The sequence below is a fragment of the Epinephelus lanceolatus genome, chromosome 3, assembly GCF_041903045.1.
Source record: "Epinephelus lanceolatus isolate andai-2023 chromosome 3, ASM4190304v1, whole genome shotgun sequence".
NCBI classification, from domain to species: Eukaryota; Metazoa; Chordata; class Actinopteri; order Perciformes; family Serranidae; genus Epinephelus; species Epinephelus lanceolatus.
In genome coordinates this window covers 36,950,803-36,970,997 of record NC_135736.1, presented here as the reverse complement: position 1 = coordinate 36,970,997, position 20,195 = coordinate 36,950,803, and the positions used below count along the sequence as shown (strand labels likewise).

At 39.6% G+C, this 20,195-nt stretch overlaps 1 protein-coding gene across 10 annotated transcripts in view; it reads left to right on the top strand.

Annotated features, from left to right (window-relative positions):
• Positions 1 to 19,478, top strand: part of tenm3 (teneurin transmembrane protein 3) — a 567,981-nt gene extending 548,503 nt beyond the window's left edge. For all 10 annotated transcript variants that reach the window (XM_078166323.1, XM_078166324.1, XM_078166322.1 and 7 more), the window contains 11 exons: positions 1,071 to 1,268; positions 1,578 to 1,637; positions 3,389 to 3,733; positions 5,178 to 5,422; positions 5,506 to 5,687; positions 9,684 to 9,886; positions 10,525 to 10,635; positions 11,689 to 11,831; positions 11,935 to 12,059; positions 12,763 to 12,893; positions 16,992 to 19,478. In XM_078166323.1, coding sequence (XP_078022449.1) covers positions 1,071 to 1,268; positions 1,578 to 1,637; positions 3,389 to 3,733; positions 5,178 to 5,422; positions 5,506 to 5,687; positions 9,684 to 9,886; positions 10,525 to 10,635; positions 11,689 to 11,831; positions 11,935 to 12,059; positions 12,763 to 12,893; positions 16,992 to 17,747 — 2,499 coding nt within the window. In that variant the 3' untranslated portion in view covers positions 17,748 to 19,478. The remainder of the gene's footprint in view (positions 1 to 1,070; positions 1,269 to 1,577; positions 1,638 to 3,388; positions 3,734 to 5,177; positions 5,423 to 5,505; positions 5,688 to 9,683; positions 9,887 to 10,524; positions 10,636 to 11,688; positions 11,832 to 11,934; positions 12,060 to 12,762; positions 12,894 to 16,991) is intronic.
• Positions 19,479 to 20,195: the final 717 nt, after the last annotated feature.

Here is a 20,195-nt window from a genome sequence, read left to right as displayed (position 1 = left end):
ATTGGACCTTAATCAAACATGATTCTTGGATACTGGGCTGAAGAAATACATACATGAACACTACATCTTATGTTATATCAACAATGCCAGAAAATTAAGGAGGGGAGCGTAGGAGTGGTGGAAGGAGCTGCAGCAGCAGTCTTGGCAAGAGTCAATCAGCAGATTAGTCCACCTGATTAAATCTATTTATGATTTAATTATGACGGGATGTAAAAGCTGATGAGCTTGTGATGGTAAAGCACGAATGATGATGCAGTGCTCTGCTCAACCTAATGCAATGCTCCATTTAAGATTACCTATGAGATCTGCCAGATACCTGAAGGGTTAAAGGCCCTAATAAACAAAGAGAGCAGCCCAGTAAGAGCCGTAAAAACAAACAGTAAAATCTTCCAAATTGATTCTTTCTGCACTGTTAACCGTGAAAAGAAGGCTGGCACAGGTGTGATGTGGATGGATCTTATAGAACAAACACACATGCACAGATGCCACTATGCTTCAGCTAAATAGCTACTCTTAGCTGGCAGGTAATGTCCCAGGAGAGCTGCAAATAAAGCCCTACTTAAAATGCAAGGCGAGCTGTCTAACTCTCATGCAGGAGGGATTTTGCATAAGGGTCCGGAGGGGCCACAACCTCAGCAGATGGTACAAAATAATCAAGATATTCATCTAATAAAAGCTGATTGAAAGATATACTGCCAATTATACTTGATTCCCTCATTTATTTATAATGTGGATTGATGTGGATGTGCCACAGTGTGGGGGACCATGAAGTTAATGATGATAAACATCACTTTTATTTTCTGTGTCAGGAGCTGCATATTTAATACAAAAATTCAGACTTTGGTTAAGCAAATATCTTTCCCTCTCACTATAGCGCTTCCCTGATATGATGAAGACTTTTCTCATTGTCCAACCAGTAATTATATATATATTGATATGAATTTATTTATGGATATTAATAGAATTATCCACAACATTATGTGAATGTACAGTGTCTGATTATGCTTCTGTCTTTGACTGCTCTGATGGCATGTTACATATTTCCCTTTGTTCTCCTCTCTCTGTTACAGTCCATGGTCTTGCTGCTGCACAGCCAGCACCAGTACATCTTTGACTATGACTCAGGGGACCGTCTATCAGCAGTCACCATGCCCAGCGTGGCTCGACACACCATGCAGACCATCCGATCCATAGGATACTACAGGAACATCTACACCCCTCCAGAGAGCAATGCCTCTGTTACTGTGGACTACTCTGAAGATGGCCAGGTGTGTGTGTGCATGTGTGTGTAATAAAACTGCAGTTCGCATCACATGAAAGGATGTTCAGTTTTCCTTTTTTTCTTTTATTATAAGCAGACACTGTAGTTCTACATTATATTTTTCTGTGACTGTAAGGCAGCCCTACATTTGCATCTTAAGTCCCAGTGGTCAATTGACAGGCTGGCTTATACGATGGAGTCACGATGAATCTTTTTTGTAATGAGTAGTGTTCGAGTCTGATCAGCAACTCAATCATTTTAATGATGTTAAAAATGAAGTGCTCATCTCTAGTGTTCTTCCTCTCTCTCTCTTCAGCTCCTCAGAGTTGCCCATTTAGGCACTGGCCGCCGCATACTATACAAATATCGCAGACAGGTATGTGATTTTCAGTTTTTACAAAGTAAACACAATTAAATATTCAATTTATGTTTTTAAATTTGTTTATGTTCAAGCACATGTTCAATTTATAACTTGTACATTGTTTTATATTTGTAACAGTATCATAGCAGTATCACCCTGCCCCTTCTTTGCAATGAAATTTATTATGAAAAGAAATCATTTACAGAGATTGGCACAAATGCATTTGTTACAAATTACAAAACTTGCTCATCAAATGTATCAAAGTTAGATACTTAGTAATTTATAATTTTACAAACTGACATTATGTTCTAGGCATTTTATAGCCTCAATATGGGACATGTCATGTGATTCAGTTGTATTTAGATAAAGACTGACTTTAGCCAAAGACTGTGATTAGGCAAATGTTGTACAGTTTTTTAATATATTTTAAACTTGGGGATAAAGATGCGTCTTATTTGAGAATAAAATTACATATTAGATATTTTATTAATATGAATTTCAAATACAAGCTTTTAAAGCTACAGTTGGTAACTTTGGTGAAAATAACATTTGTCATATTAGCTGAAACTGTCTTCATATTCGGAAAGTAAACGAAACAGGTAGTTTGTAAAAAAAAAAAAACTGCTTCAGATGGCATTCACTAGAAATAGATGGCAGTGCTGCAGCAACAACCAATTAATGCCAAAGAGTCTCTAACACAGCTGTCAATCATGTCAGTCACTCTGTCAACTGCAGTCAAACTGTCAATCTAGGCAGCGCTGATCAAATATGAAGCAAAATTCTGTTACTGCAGTGCCTATTTCTCACTTCAGATGTTTTCAGAAACATATTTTAGTGCACTGTTTAGCTGTAAAATGAGAACTTCTGTGACCTGGCTGCCATGTTGGATACCATCAACTGAAGTACCCAGCACCACCCACCAGCCAGACCAACTTTCTCTAAATAGTACACTAAATATGTTTCTAAAAACATTTGAGGTGAGAAGTAGGCAATGCAGTAACAGAATTGTGATTCATGTTTGATCAGCGCTACCTAGTTTGACAGTTTGACCGCAGTTCACAAGCAGTGATTGACGTGATTGACAGCTACATTAGAGACTCCTCAGTTCCTTTTGGTTGTTATCGTTTACATGCAGTAAGGCCATTAGAGGCAGTACCAGGCAATGCACATATTATCCGTCTTATTTGGTGCTGTGTACAGAAAGTGTCGTTTTAGTAAACATGACAAGACAAAACAAATTATATCTTATTTTTCTGTACAGCAAAATTCAGAAATACAGAATACTCAGACGTAATTAAATATCTTTTAAATGCATCATTTAAAGTAAGTTTAATAACATAACAACATTTGAAGTATTAGATTAATGTATCAATTTTTCTTCCATTGGTAACTGTTATTTTTTTGTTATGTCAACCAACATATGAATAGTTAGATATTGTGAATACATTTGAATATGATTTGTTTTTCCCCAGATCCTGAACAGGATGATTGGATATGTAGGGAATAAATGGAAAAAGATCTATGTTTTTTATCAAGACTCTTATTTCATGCACTTAAAAGTGATGGCAGGGAGAGATTAATACAGCCCGAACCATGAAGAAAAACAGTCAGGTTGACCCTTGGATGGTGGTGAGGCAGGTGATATGCATAAACAGGGACTTTGACAGCTTGAATAGACCACTCAAGTCAGCTGATGGGAGGATTTAATTATTCTACAGAGTCCATTAATGTAAACACATACTGCTCTGTTTTATTTATCTCATCAGAACAAGCTGGCAGAGATCCTCTATGACTCAACACGGGTCAGCTTCACATACGATGAGACCGCTGGTGTGCTCAAGACCGTCAACCTACAGAGCGAAGGCTTCATCTGCTCCATCCGATACCGGCAGATCGGCCCACTGGTCGACCGGCAGATATTCCGCTTCAGCGAGGACGGGATGGTTAACGCACGCTTCGACTACACCTACGACAACAGCTTCAGAGTCACCAGCATGCAGGCTGTAATCAATGAGACACCTCTGCCGATCGATCTCTACCAGTTTGATGATATATCTGGGAAAGTGGAGCAGTTTGGGAAGTTTGGAGTCATCTATTATGATATCAATCAGGTAAGACAAGATTAGCTGCACTAATTTGAATTGTCCTTAGATGATGGATATGTAAGAAAAAGTACCTCATAAATCTTGGGAAGTTAGAGGTGAAACTTTGATATAAATCAGGCATTTAAAGGGACAGACAACGACACATTATACATCTTTAATCTGATCTTTTAAGTGAATAAGTATTCTATTCATAGGTGTGTGTACCTTCACCCACAGCCCTCCACCTCCTGGTTTGCAGGCAGGTGAATCATGGTGACACTCAGTAAAAAACTTAATGTGTGACTTTACTGCTTCGCCCTCCCTTGTCCCTGAAAACTGAAATTCCTCACAGCTGCACCTAGCATCAAGAGTTAGTCATTGTGGTAGGAGATATGGCATCATATCACAGCATTTTCTACATTACTGATGATATGACAGAATGATGCATTATGTTATGCAAATCACAGGTAATATGCATCCCTCAAGAACAGTGACCAATAAATGTACCTATCATTTTGATTCAGATTGTTTATTCTGCAAACAACATATGTTAAAGACCTCAATAAATCAAATGCACGAGTGAATTTTTGTTTTGGAGCGCAAACACTGAACTGTGAGAGGGAGAAAAAAGGCGAAAAGTAATGAGGTGAAACCAGGTGAATTCCATGTTATCCATCACATACAAGCAAAAAAAAAATACTAAAATTGAAAACCTTATTTTATTGCTCCAAATTGGATGCAGAAAGTAATCTCCCTCAGCAGCACTCAGGTAGTGGCTGAATGATGTTTACTGCCACAGCATCAACAAGCAATCGGTGGATTCTCTCTTCTGCCACTCCTCACTGAAAGTGAGTCTAGAAATATCAAATTACTGTTTTAGTCGAAGTTTAACCTTCAGTTCAATTCTTAGGAGTGATTCTGAGACGCTTGATAAACCGACCCTGAGCTATTGACATGAATTTCTCAAGTAGGACTCAGTTTGTGTCTACGAAGCCAGATAATAAACCTTCCTGAATGACACTTGTTGAATGCCCTGTCTTGCAAGGTCAATCATGTGTCGTCTCCTCAGTCTCTGTATGGAGTCTAATCAGCAGGACTTTTTTAACCAGTCTTTCCTAGTATTAACATGCATTTCGGTAATTAGGCGCAAGTGGACACATCGCTATTCACACCTGTATATATCATATGTCTCCAGCTGCTCAGTTGTGTTCAGATTTGGTTGTGTCACAGAGGCCAAAGAGGCTAATGCATGGTTATTCCGCCTACACTCTTGCTAATTGCTTGCTAGCATTCTCATTAGTAATGTTAGTTGTGACGGAACAGCTGGACATATCTCTGTAAGTAGAATCCAACACGTCTCCTTCCGTAGGGCATAACCGATGGAAGGTCACGCAACACATAGTCATAAAATGGACAGGTGATAGAACGTCAGCACACTGTCACCAAAACAACCACCTTTCTCCTGTCTTAGATCATCTCCACTGCAGTGATGACCTACACCAAACACTTCGACCAGCATGGCCGCATCAAGGAGATCCAGTACGAGATCTTCAGGTCTCTGATGTACTGGATCACCATTCAGTACGACAACATGGGCCGAGTCACCAAGCGGGAGATCAAGATTGGACCGTTTGCGAACACAACCAAATATGGTTATGAGTACGATGTTGATGGACAGCTGCAGACGGTTTCCCTCAATGAGAAGATGATGTGGAGGTAGGATCATTACATTAAGACTGAAAAAAGTCCCATTGTTTGATGATGTCAAATGTTAATAGTATAATTTTCTGGCATTCCAGGTATAATTATGACCTGAACGGGAACCTGCATTTGCTGAACCCAGGCAACAGTGGTCGGTTAACTCCTCTACGCTACGATCTGAGGGACAGAATCACCCGTCTGGGAGATGTTCAGTACAGGCTGGATGAAGACGGTTTCCTGAGACAGAGAGGAGCTGAGATATTTGAGTACAACTCCAAAGGTGGGAATTATTATTTTGGTGGCCCAACATAGCAATGTAGAGGCCCACTCACACCAGAATGTGCCACAGCGAAGTTCATCTGTGCATACTTTTGAATTAGGCCATGCTAGAAGCTTAGTGACATAGTGACGACTAGCAGGGCTGGTTGGTGAACTGCTACCAGCTGGGAACATGCTGGTGCTAGTCAGTTACAACAAGCCCCCAGGAACAGAGCGGGTGTTTGAAGCAAGTATGACATAGTGGATGGTAAAATTACAACTTCTGGGTCCGTTAAGCCAGACCATTGTGCCCAAAAAGACTTTTCCCCATTGACTTACATTGTGAAAAAGATGTTCGATCCATTCAGTCTGAGGTTTACGTTAGCTGGCATGTGCTGGCTCTTTGCCAGTATTACGAGTTGTTGTCTGGCAGATTAAAATACAAATGTCCAAATTGTCTGGTGGGAAATATGCCAAATAAATAATGTAATTAAGTAACAGTATATTGAATAGCCTTCTAATGTGTGACCTATAAGATATATTGCCAGGACAACTTAATTATAAACGTATGTCGTGCAGGCCAGATTTATGATTTTAAAAATGGAAGTATCTATTGATCCACCAAAGCCTTACAGAGTGCATCCCTGCCTCTTCAGAGCCTTGACCACATCCATGGAAGTAAGCATGCTTGTTGTAGGCAGCTACATCATGGATCACCTTCTGAAGGATGACCTTGAGCATCCTCGTAGATCAGACCAGAGATATGCTTTACCACAGGGAGCCAGATGGGGGATAGCGGGCTTAGTGATTCGTTGGATGTTATCGCGGAGGACTTTACGGTGAAGACTGGCACTTCCTCTCCCAAATCCATTTCCTCCTTAGCCATTGCCACTTCAGTTTGCTTCTTCATCTTATTTTAGCTATCTTAAGATATTGAATTTGACGGGTATAGAATGAAAAGAGGATCATAACGTTTGTGGGGGGTTTTTTGTGGGTTTTATTGCTGTTTAAATGTAGGCTATTGTATGGCTATTTAAAACATACGTAGTTGTAAAGTTGTTCTATATGGCTGGAATTCTGGAATATCATGGATCATATTGGCTGTCAAAACGAAAGGCAAGCATAAACTCTGATTTGGTCCAATAACATTTCAAAAGTGAAGAGGAGCTTCAACATTCAGTTTAGCGGATTGCTAACCCTGAAGAGTCAAAGTCTCTAGCGCATTTGCTTTGTGGGTTCAACGATGTGGAAGATCTGGATAATTTTATACCTGGAAAGGTGAACTTTTTTGGCTTTGTGGGACACTGGGCAACTTTCATAGGAATAAATAAGGCTCCGCTTAAATGCTGTGTCCAGTTCTCTTTATACATCATGGTGATAATAGCACTCCAAGGTAGCTAGCTCGCTATTGCCAGTTATTGAGCTCAGTAGCATGGTTGCTACTGTAATTAGACAACAAATTCACACAGTTTATTTAAGAGTTCTGTTCTGTCAGCTCCTGTCTCATAACTGTCTTATTATTAAAACCATTACTTGTGGAGCAGTGAAGACTCTAATGGATGAGGGTTAAATAAAAGAGGCTGGTGCAACACAGCTAATAGTAGTAACAATAATATCCTCCTCCACTTTGCTCTCTGTGGCTCTCTGTTTCCCTCAAGGTCAGCGCTGTCAAGACAGCTTGTTATTGGTCAACAACTCGTGTCAAAATTCACCAAAGTTGAACTTGACACAAAAGACTCACATGGACTTACTCAGCCTGTAAATGTGGTGATTCCAATTAGATGAATTAACTTTGCCACAAGACTTTGATGTTTTAAATGCTAGTGTGACAAACTTAACCCAGTTTATACCTGACTTAACACCACAATGTGTATATATGTAATGTGATTATGTCATTTCAAAATTTAAGGAAAATGTAACACTTCCTATGAAATTTATACTACAACTGGGGGCCACTAAAATCAGCAATTTTTAAAATCTACACATAGAAGCTTTTAGAAGCAACATCTAATTTGTTGTTGCCAGGGACGAAGCAGTGAAGCAATGATGAAAACAGGAGTTTGTTGGAAAAAAATAGGGTTTTTATTTACTCAAAAGATGAAAAAAACAGTACAAACCAAGAACTTAATAGCTAGGCCTATAAAAGAGGTCAACAAAATAGAGCCATACTTAAATTAACAGCAACACAATAAGGTGTTAACTGAACAAACTGACTTAACAGAATTAAAAACATGAGAAAACATATATAGTGCCTCGGCCAAACCATCAAACACAAAAAGGGGAAAACAAAATGGTTGTTTAACTGGAACTAATACAAAGGAAATAACTAACTAAACCCAAATCCCCCCCTCTGACATGGCAGTAGATGGTTTTGCCTGAAGAGCTGGCCACAGGATTTAGCTGTTCTCTGCCCTTGGCCACGCCTTTTGCTTCTCCAGGAAGAGATCCCCCACCAGCACACGTAGGCCCAATTCCAGTCCGATCCCTTACAGACTCACTGACTTAGAGGCACGTTCGTGAGAAGTGCATGAGTGTGTGAGGGCTGTCCCATTGTCAAATTGTCAAGTCAGTGAGTCAGTGAGTGAGCCCTTTATGCCCCCTTACCGTAGGTTAGCATCGATGCGGACTTACGGTAAGGAAATTACCCACAGTTCATAGCGTTGTGACGTCAAATACAGGGGTTGCCCTTGGAACACCGGAAGTGTTATAAAAAAAAAAAACCCGAAAACACGGTCGGCAGATATGCAAACGGTAATGTTATGGAAGGAGAGCGAAAAAAAACAGATAGACAAACAATGAAACATTACATTAACAAGGATTTAAGATGGTACATAAACACACATAACCGGAGTGTCAGACTGAAGCTCCCAGAACCTTCAGTCTGACATGGCTTCCACTGAAGGCGATTTACAAGGGGGAGGGAATTTGATTTTTTCCCTAACCAATCAGTAGAGATCAACGACTCACCCAGAATCTGACGTCATTAGTATCCATGCCTTGGGGGTGCCGAAAACAAGCGAGCATTGCCCGTTTAAAATGTCTCCGTCGTCGTGCACGCCCAGCTGCATTGCCTTTAAATCCAGTTTAGCAGCTTCCTTAATTTGGTCCTCCATTAACGCGAGTAGTGGCGAAATACCTCGATAGCATCATTAATGTGGTCTGTAGGGTCTGTAGCGGTCGCCATTGTTTCTATCCTCACCAGTTACCCACCGGCGTACAGCTTGACATCAGCGTGGCGCTGATTGGCTAATCGCTAGACCCCCGGCGTTCATTGGTCCGTCCAGCGTTTGGACGAGATAAATCGCAAATTCATTGAAGTATGCCAGACCAGAGATGCAAGCCTACTCAGTTGAGTGGGCGGGGTCTATGGTCTGGAACCAGGCTAAAACACACATGAAGTCAGAGGAATACCAGTGGTTATATTCCACACACAAAGAATATATATCTATATCTATATATATCTATAGATAGATAGATAGATAGATAGATCTATCTATCTATCTATCTATAGATATATAGATATAGATATATATTCTTTGTGTGTGGAATATATGCTGACAATAACCGATAAATGATCATGCCCAGAGCCGCCAATGTTAACAACATTTTGTAGAGAGGGGGATAAGTGCTGTCCCATTCCTATTTGTAGCATCCGGAGCCCTTTCAGACTCTCGCACTCAGTCACTTACAGCTGACATCAGTTAAGTCAGTGAGGGTTCAGGGCTTGAGTCTTTAGGGGCCGGATTGGAATTGGGCCTAACTCAAACAAAGAAGGACAAAAATGATTAATATAACAGAAAATTACTCATTCAAACCATACAGTGTGAAACATTTGGATTTAGATTTGGATATGAATTGTTTGAGGTGCGGTTGCCTGCAAATAGAATTAACCAGTGTACTTAACAAAGTAGTGAACAGAGTGTGCACTTCTGGCTTTTACTTTGTGTTGCCTTGGCCATCACAGATGTCTCGTCATTCTTCACATCCTTATTCTTCCTTTTTATCATTTGTAATTCAGGTCTTCTAGTTCGTGTCTACAGTAAAGCAGCCAGCTGGACCATCCAGTACCGTTACGACGGTTTGAGTCGGCGTGTGGCCTCAAGGAACAGCCTGGGCCAACACCTGCAGTTCTTCTACGCTGACCTGAACTACCCTACCAGGATCACCCACGTCTATAACCACTCCAGCTCTGAGATCACGTCCTTCTACTACGACCTGCAGGTAGAAACACTGGGAAAATATTCTTAATATGGCAACATTATTGTTAACATACTGTATTTGATCAAATGTGACAAAGACAGTATGTACAAATTTGGAAATTTCATCCCAAACTCAATTGTATCTCCAGCTCGAGACAGGCAAAGCACTGAATGTGGAGGAGTCTAGCTTTCTCTGGACAGAGCTCCCACTTGCTGCTATTTATGAGTCACTTTTGGTTTTTCACTCTCAACTTTTGATTTATGATAGTCTGCGTGCAGCAGGTTTCCCTCCAGTGACCACAGGGAAAACATGGTGAATGTACAGCATCTCAATTAGAGAGGAGGTGATGGTTTTCTCTGTAGCAGTCCCACTTTATATTATTCTCGAAAAATCTCTTGCTGCTTTAAATGCTTCACAGGTTAGGGAACATGTAACACAGTGACAGCCAGAGAAGAACGTTTTTTTATTGTGATGAATATGGTTATTGAATCAGCAGCACCAGGACCCACAATAATTAATGACAATAGTGATGTCATTCTTTATAGGCCTCCTGTTATCCCATGTGGAGTTAGAATACAACAGCGAAAATAAAACTCATTAGCATTATTATTATTATAATATTCAAAGTGTTTGTAATTGTAATGTTTATTGTTGCCCAGGGCCATGTGTTTGCTATGGAGATCAGCAGTGGAGAGGAGTTTTATATTGCATGTGATAACACTGGGACGCCACTGGCTGTCTTCAGCAACAATGGACTGCTGCTTAAACAGGTACGTATGTGTGAATCGGAGTTATTATAATTTTGTATTTTCCATTAGTTTTTATTTTCATGTTGTTTTTAATTTTTGTTTTAATTCAGTTTAGTTTCAGTTATACGGTATGGCCATTTCTGAATGAAAAAGATGCAGAGAAGTTGATTCATATCTTTATTTCAAGCCGATTCAACGACTGTTATGCACTTTTTACTGGCCTCCCAAAAAACACCACTGAGAGACTTCAGCTGATTCAAAACTCTGCGCTTGGATATTAACCAGAACCAAGAGGAGAGCACATCAGGCCAGTGTTAGCTGCTCTGCACTGACATCCTGTTACATTTAGAACTGATTTTAACGTCCTCCTCCTTGTATACAAAGCCCTACATGGGCTACGAGCTACATTGCTAACTCCCTTGTTAACGATTTGCCTCCAAGATCACTGCGATCATCTGCTGCTGGTTTATTGGAGGTTCCCAGCAACAGCTGGAAGGAGATCGGGGATGCAGCCTTTGTCAATTACACCCCAAAACTATGGAGCACACTACCTAGATATCAGAGAAGCTAGCTTGTTAAATATAGTTGTAAGAAAGCTAAAAAATGCATTTGTTCACATTAGCTTTTAAATAGCTCCGACTTCCTAAAACAGGTCTGAAACTCTTTCTTTGTATGTTTTTACTTTCAATTTATGCCTCACACTGCTGCAACTCTTTTAAAATCTTACATAATTTTATGATTTATTATGATTTATAGTTTTAAAACTCAATTATTGTATTAATGGGTTCTGTTTTGTGTTCAGTTTTCATGTGAAGCACTCAGTGCTTATACTGCCCTTATTGTGTTGGTTTTGGATCTAGTTTTTATTCTCATTTTAATTAACTAACGTGTTTTTCACACATAGCTTTTAGTGTAGTTTTAATTAACTCCAATAACCTTTGTGTGAATGTGTTTTTTTTCCTTGCAAAGAAAGAAACACATGAGTGTATTTCGTTTATCTGTTTAAAGTCTGTTAATGAAATGGTTTTGTGTCTCCATATCAGATCATAAATCTTTGTTTGTATGTGTTTGTAGGTGCAGTACACAGCATATGGTGAGGTTTACTTTGATTCCAACCCAGACTTTGTGCTGGTAATTGGTTTCCATGGAGGCCTGTATGATCCTCTGACCCGACTGCTGCATTTTGGAGACAGAGACTACGACATCCCTGCTGGAAGGTATTCACTCGCTTTCAGTCCAAGCATGAGAGGTTGTTCTGTACAGCGGGATGCTATTCCAGCTTTGTTACTGTCACATCTGACTAGAGTGTTTGTTGCAAAGGTGGACGACTCCTGACATCAGCACATGGACACGTGTCGGCAAAGATCCCCAGCCCTTCAACCTCTACATGTTCCGAGGCAACAACCCCATCAGCAAGGTTCATCAGGTCAAAGAATATGTCACAGGTAACAAGAAAACATTCAAAGTATAAAAGCACAACAGAGGCAGAAGATTTTATGGAAAGCTGTCCTGCAAAGTCCTATTCTGGGTCCCCTTTTATTCACTTTGGTTAATACTTTTACTTTACATACTGTAAATACTGAAAATGTAAATTTGGGTTACAGCCTCAACAAAAAAAAAGAATAACCATACATATTTGAATTAATCAGTTCTTTCATTTATTTGTAGATTATTAGTTGTTTAAAGCAGTGGTTTCCAACTGGTGGGCCGCAGTCCAAAAGTGGGTGTAGGCTATTAGACATGCTTTATTGATAAAAGTTAATTTCATGTTAAGGCTTCCTGATTCTTTCCAGAATAGTTTGTAATTTTGTTTCATTACCCAACACTACCTAAAAGCTTTAAAGTGTGTGGTGAAAGCAGCAGAAAGTTTGATTTTCCATCTGCCAGGTGGAACATAAACTTATAATGGAGACAGGAAATGATCATGATAATGATTTGGGTCAGATAGATTTTGCATTGCAGTAATTGGAAGCTGCGGGTTTATCTGGAATTATTGTAAAAAGGCATAGAAATATACAGAGCCACTGTCTTTATAATTACAGTCTGTGCAGCTGGTGCCTCTTTCATCAAAGCAACATGCCTTGAACTCCCTCTTCAGCTTCTTTTATGTCTTCTCTTTTTCACATCCACTGCTCTCTTTCTTTGCAGATGTCAATATCTGGTTGGTCACATTTGGCTTCCATCTCCACAACGCAATCCCAGGATTCCCCATTCCCAAGTTTGACCTGACGCAGCCTTCACTGGAGATGAAAAAGAGCCAGCTGTGGGATGACCTGCCTGTAAGTATGCTAAGAACTCTTGGGTCAAGAGAATCACAGATGTAGATGACTGTTGTATTAGCAGCAGACTGTGCGCTGTCATCATAGCAAATGCACATTTAACCATATGGAGCTGCTCAAATCTTCAACCTTTGATGTGACAGCTATTTTTTTGATGTAGTAACTAGTCATGACTATATTAAAAGTATTTCTTTGTACTTATTTATGACATTATTGTGCGGCACAATGGAGCAGTGGTTTGTATGGTTACTCCAGGTTTTCCAGCTTCCAACTAAGACACAAAGATACTATGTTGACTATAAAGCCCGTTTCCACCAAACACACCTAGGCCCTAGCATTTCCACCACAAACAGTACTCCTAAATGTGGGCGGTGTTATTGTCACTCACTGCTCCGTCCAGCACTCACTGTATTTCCTCCTTTATCAGTCTGCACCTCGATTATCGTCCACAGAAAGCGGCTGAACACCGACATTTTCAGAACAAAATAGAACAGGCTGCAGTGAGAGTCTCTCTCCATCGGATATTTAAAAATAGCGGGTTTGTGCATTTAGTCCTTCTCAGGCAAGCTCAGGGGTTTAGTGTTGTTGTAGCCCACAGGGACGGCGCTCTTTTTCTCCAAGTGAGGGTTGGAATATATGCAGTTCACATAATCTGGTCAAAATTAATATATACTTTTAAACGCTTGAAGATCCACTCATTACTAAAATGTGTATGTCCTTAAAACTTAATTAATGGCCAAAGTTGTGACATTGAAATTTAAGGTGTGTTGATGGATTTACGTCATCATCTCATGCACTGAGTAACATTACAAGTAAACGTTCCACCTTAAAAGTTGCCTGAAGTTGGCCCAGTGAATTATTTTTCTCAGACTACAGCTGCTGAAAGAGGCAGCAAGACATCCTTTTTTTATAGTTACAGTATGTAAGCTTGCCATGGTATGAACAGTGGTTACAAAAACCTCAAAACCAGCCACAGCTCAGCCCTGAGCAGAGTGACCATCCGCTATTGACTAATCAATGAACTGCAGTGTTCACAGCTCCACCTTTTAGTACCAGATCTGTGCGCTAGGTACCCCAACAGAGGGGGACCAAAAATGGGGACGGTACAGAACAGTTCTACTGGTACTGGAAACAGGGCTCTACTTTATGAGAATAGATGGTTGTCTGTCTCTATGTGTCAGCCCTGCTTTCCTCATGGGTGTACCTTGTCTCTTTCCCAGTGTCAGCTGGAATCAGCTTCAGTGACCCTGCAAAGGATAAATGGTTACAGATAAAATGCAAATAAAATTATTATGTGAATATATTTTAACTATTCAAATTTCACCCTACAATGGGCAGGACAGCATACATTAGCATATGTTAGCTTCATACAAAGAAAAAAGGAAAAATTAAATGCATCAATATATTGCTTTTGTGCTATACATGCATCTCGCAGATACCATAAATTTGTACTATACTATCTGTAACCGCCAACGAAACTAAATTCAGTTTCACTAAAAGTTTCACTAAATACACAATAAAATGATCAATACAAAAAAAGGTAAATTCCATACATATAAAATGAAACTGCAATAACAAGAAAAAAGATGAGAAGTTGTGAAGCAAAAGACTTCAGAAAATTGAGACAAAACTCCAAAGTGAAAATGGAGAAGGGAAGGAAGCAGTTAAAAACATGAGAAAAGGGGATGGTGAAACGGTGAGGAAATCAAGAGACAACCTGACATTCATAGAGAAAAGAAAATCAGGAAATGGAGGGGAAAGAGGAAACTGTAGGAAGAAATGGAGTGAGAATAATGAGGAGAGGAGACAATAAAGAGTCATCCAGCAAAACCAATCATTCATGCCTTTCTCGGCTTAAAGCTGCATTCTCTGCTCCTTCCTCTTTTCTTACGCTCATTCAGTTATAGCTGCTATTTATACAGTTGTTTGGTGGACAGGTTATCAGGAAGTCACACTTGTGCACAGAGTGAGAGACTGTGCTGAAATTCGCTGAAATAAAGACACCAACATGAACACTGCTTAATGAAGACAGGGACAAAAATAGATGCAGCAGATTCAGAAAGGAATTGGAAGAAAACCAGAGAAAATGAGGAGGAAGAGGAGGGAGACTTGGACTGACCGAATGTGTTATTTGAAGTGTGAATGAACTGGACTTATTTTGCTGTTTGAGTGCGGTAATGGCCTTTCTCACCAGGAAATTCAGGAGTTAAAGGGGTGTTGATCGGCCAAGCCCACACATGTATATACGCATACAAACAGTTGAGCTCCTCTTAAATAGTTATCGTGTGATTTTTATTGTTGTGTGTGTGTTTATAGATATCGTCTTGCCTGTGCTTTGCTGCGACACTGTTCCTTTCTAGTTTATTCTGGTTTATTTCAGAAAGCAAATGCAATAAAGACAAACAGTAAACTGATACACTGTCCAAGGATACAGCCAGAAATCTCATTTTCTCCCCGAGTCCCTGGGAAGGAAAACCAAAATGTAATACACCTAAGGTATATCTCATAACAATAACATACACCTACAGATATTATTTAAAGGAAACAACAAAGCAACAGCACAAGTAAAAGCTACATTCTGAGTATGAATCTTAACAGTGTCTAGCTAAATGCATTAGTTACAGTTAGTTTTAATCAGTCATGTAGCAACAGTACATATAAATATGCAGCACTTAGACACATTTGTATGTAATCACTGTTCTTCTTCTGTTTTCCACTCTGGAAGAAGTCTTGTCCTAACGTCCTACAAAAACGAAGAGCGTGATAATAATTATCCTGTCAAATGACATATACTATACTGATTTTTTTTACATACTATACTTTGACCTTTTTTAGTGTTTTTTAACATGCTATACTATGACTATTTATGAGTTTTTCAACATACTACTATACTATGACTTCTTTAAATTTTGTTTAACATATAATACTATGACTTCTTTTTGTTTTATCAACATGCTATATGATGTTTTTTTTAATATACTATGCAGACTTATTTTTTTAACATGGTATGCTTTGATTTTTTTTGCTTTTTGTTTTACTATACTATGACCTTTCTTTAACATACAATACAATGGTTTTTCTCAAAATACTATAGTACTGACGTACTATACTGTGACCTTTTTTTTGTTTTTTAACATGCTATACTACGTTTTTTTTTTCATTATATTATACTATGAACATTTTTTTAATACAATACTATGTCCTCTTTTTAGTGTTTTTGACATGCTATAGCCTACTATGAATTTTTTTTTTTTTTTTTTTTTAACTATCCCGTAACTTTTTTGACATACAATGCAAAGATTTTTAATTTTTGCATTAATTTTTGTTAGGGCAGTGGTTAAAGAATGAGGAAACAATTATGATTTTGGCAAAGTAAAATAATAATAAAACTTTTATAATTACCTTAAAGGTTTTTAAGTACCTTGAACTTGTGACTGTCAGCCATATAAAACAATATTATAAAAATCTAGTAGGTAGTAGGTAAGCAGTAGGTGATGTACTAAAGCTACAGCAGCAATTCTCAATCCTTGGAGTGCCATCTAGTGGGCTATAGAGGTCCTGCCAATTGGTTAGATTAAATTAAAAAAAAAAAAAAAAAAAAAGGTAATTTACAAAGCTGTTCATTTACATATCTAAATGTGCTCAAGAACTCACATGGATAAAAACGTCAAATAAATTAAATGTTTTCAATGACCCATTTCATTTGAATATCACCACACACTTCATCAGGTAGAGACAAACATTTTTTTTCCACTTAGCTAGCTAATGTTGCCTCGGATGGCGGATTAACGCGAAAAATTGATGTGGGAGACCTGCGACAGTAAAAGCTCCAAAGCATGTGATGAGGAAATATGACCCTCTAGCAACTGAAGAATAACACAAAGACATGCTGTTAATTCCGTACTAATGCCTAAGAATCTGTGTAATGTATGAACCTTATTAACAGATGAAGTAACCAACCCATGCATTTTTCCTTACTGTCTCTATTAACATGCAATGTTGCTCTAATAAAGTGTTTGTTTAGTGTACTTATTATACTCTTATGATGTCATGCAGCACATGAAGCCAAACATTTCTTTCTGTGTCTCTCGTCCACAGTCCATCTCAGGTGTGCAGCAGGAGGTGACTCGTCAGTCTCGGGCCTTCCTGTCCTTTGAGCGCATGCCAGAAATCCAGCTCAGCCGGCGGCATTCAGACCACGCCAAACCCTGGCTGTGGTTCGCCACTGTCAAGTCTCTGATTGGCAAGGGAGTCATGCTCGCTGTGATCCAGGGCCGTGTGGTGACCAACGCACTCAACATTGCCAACGAGGACTGTATCAAAGTGGCTGCAGTCTTAAACAATGCCTTTTACCTTGAAGACCTACATTACACGGTGGAGGGGCGAGACACTCACTACTTCATCAAGACCAGCCTGCCTGAGAATGACCTCAGTGCGCTGCGGCTCACCTCGGGCAGGAAATCACTGGAAAACGGTGTGAATGTTACAGTGTCCCAGTCTACGACGGTGATGAATGGCAGAACGCGGCGCTTTGCTGACGTGGAGCTGCAGTACGGTGCTCTGGCACTCCACGTGCGTTATGGGACGACGTTGGACGAAGAGAAAGCGCGAATCCTGGAGCACGCAAGGCAGAGGGCACTGTCGAGCGCCTGGGCCCGCGAACAGCAGCGGGTGAGAGATGGGGAGGAAGGAGTTCGGCTGTGGACGGAGGGAGAGAAAAGGCAGCTGCTGAGCAGCGGGAAGGTTTTGGGTTACGATGGCTACTACGTCTTGTCCATAGAGCAGTACCCAGAGCTAGCCGACAGCGCTAACAACATGCAGTTCTTACGGCAGAGTGAGATAGGGAGGAGGTAACACGGCATCAACAGACGTCTAATTTCTACCCCCTGTGACTGTCAGAGACTAACAAAGTTCAGTTTAACACAAAATGGATGTCACAGACTGAACTGTCTTGAGACTCAAAGTAGCCACTGAAGAGACCACATGTTTGCAAATTAGTTTTATTGGATGGTAAAATAGGATTTATAGTGAACAGTCACTTCAACACAAATGGCCCGAAACATTACGAAGCTAGTTGTGATGGTTTAAAACCGTTTTCATGAGCCTTCAAGTTCAGTCTTTTGACCAATGCCTTTTCTCTCTTTCTTTTTCTATCTATATTTTCTTTCTTTCTCTCTTTCTTTCGCCCTGTCGTCTGCCTTTAAAAAGCCTGCACGCATGCCCCTCCCCCTCTCTCTGGTAGGCGGGGCTAACCTGAGTGCTATAATCGTGTGCTATCTAGCTGTGAAACAGTGGGATGTAGAGACTCGTTCAAATAGCCAACAGAGCATTTCAGCAGCCATCACAACTAGATGAGCCCCCAAGCATTTAGACAGTTGTAAACTGTCAGAGCAGTCAATATAACAAATGTCTGTGGATTCTTAACAGATGTTGCAGGTATCATATCTGTGTGGGTCCAGCTGTGACCCGTCGCTCTGGGTTATAGGCCTCTATGAGCCATGTCTATAGGATCTATTGTTTTCATGGCTGAAGCCATTGAATGGAACTGTTGTGGACTCTCTCTAAGAGAGACAGGCACAAAAAAGGACTACAATTTGTACGAAGGAAAAAAAAGACTTATTTTCTGTTTGGATTTTTTGTTTTGTTTTTATATATAAACTTGCATTTGCTTCAGACAAAAAAGGGGATATAAAAATGAACAAAAAAATGTTTACATACTATTACCTATACCACTATTACTACTATTACTACACCACCAACACCACCACTGGAATGGACCATGACCTGAACTGAACAAAACTTTGAGTTGTGTTTTTGTTTCCTTCTTATCTATTATCTGTTTGGTCAGTTCTAAAACCACTCCTTCTCATCCCCTGGTCTTTTACAAGGTCTATAAAATCGTACAGTTTCAGACTACAATCAACAGCGGTCTGTGAGGAAACAGGGCAACCACGGTGCCACGGCTGTTTCTGATTCTTTGTGGACCGAGTGGGCTCACTGGTCCTGAAAAACACTGATCCCCTATCAGCCCAGGAGTCCTCCACTTCTGCAAAATGTGACTCAGCCTCATAATGCATAGACCTTGTGCTTTTATCGGTCAAAGGTAGTAGTATTGCTTGCAATAGAAACATGTTGTCATGGCTTTTGGGGGGGCAGGGTTGCTGTGAGTAGTAACTAATTGTTGCTTCTCTCCTCGTTTTTGCTCGTTTCTCCTTAAAGGGACAGTGCATCGCCATCAGTGACTTTAATGAGTAACAGTATAGATCAAAAATCGATGTGGATGTTTTCTCATTGATTGTGGGTCTCTGTACTCGTATAGAGGAGTTTTCTTTGTGTGTATGTGTGTTTACAAGGTTGGGAAGGCATCTTTAATCATTTTAAAGGAAAGAACAGGAACTTTACACAGAGTGTTAACATCATATGCTACCAATCTTTTTTCAGAGACAAGTTGACAATGTTTTATGGGTTGATCTTTTTTATTTTGAAGGTTGAGAAATTCCACTTATCCGTACATCAATATTAGTCTCAGAGAAAGTAATTTATGTACAGTGTTTCTACGGTAAAGAATAAAAATCCTTGAAACTATGGTTGTTCTTTTTACTGTGTTGTACATCTTTGTTTCTTTTTCTGTCCACTCTCAAAGGATAACTGTGTAAAGCTGTTAGCTGCAGTGAACATGGTGTCATAGTTCCATGCAGTATTTGGGTATTGTTATTGAGTACAGGTACTTGACAGTTTTCAAAGCACATGTTGTCTATCATGCAGTCTGTGGTCAGGAGTCTTGACACTCCTGTTTTATCTGAGGGACTGGATGGAACAGACTCCACTCGACAAGGATCACAGGTGGGAGTTAACAAAGTGCATTTACTCAAGTACAATTTTAAGGTACTTGTACTTTAATATTTTTGCATTCTATGCTACTATATTCTACTACATTTAATAGGGAAGTATAATATGTTTATTCCATTACATTTATCCTACAGCTAACATTACTTATTACTTTTTCAGATTAGGATTTTTATCTATGAGTAGATAGCATGTCCACCCAAGACACATTTGCCCTCCAGACTTCTAACCTCTATAATCTGCCCAGCAAGGTAACGTTATCAATATTTTGCAGACATATTTTTGTTATTCGAACTTTGCTTTATTGTCATATTTCCTGCCCCCTTTAATTATCACTGCTAAGATTTATCTTTTCATTATATTTCAGATACATTATTATCAATTACATTATTTGATAACATGATGAGATGGTTTTCAAGGTAAGACTTTTTACTATACAATGGCTGTATTATTACT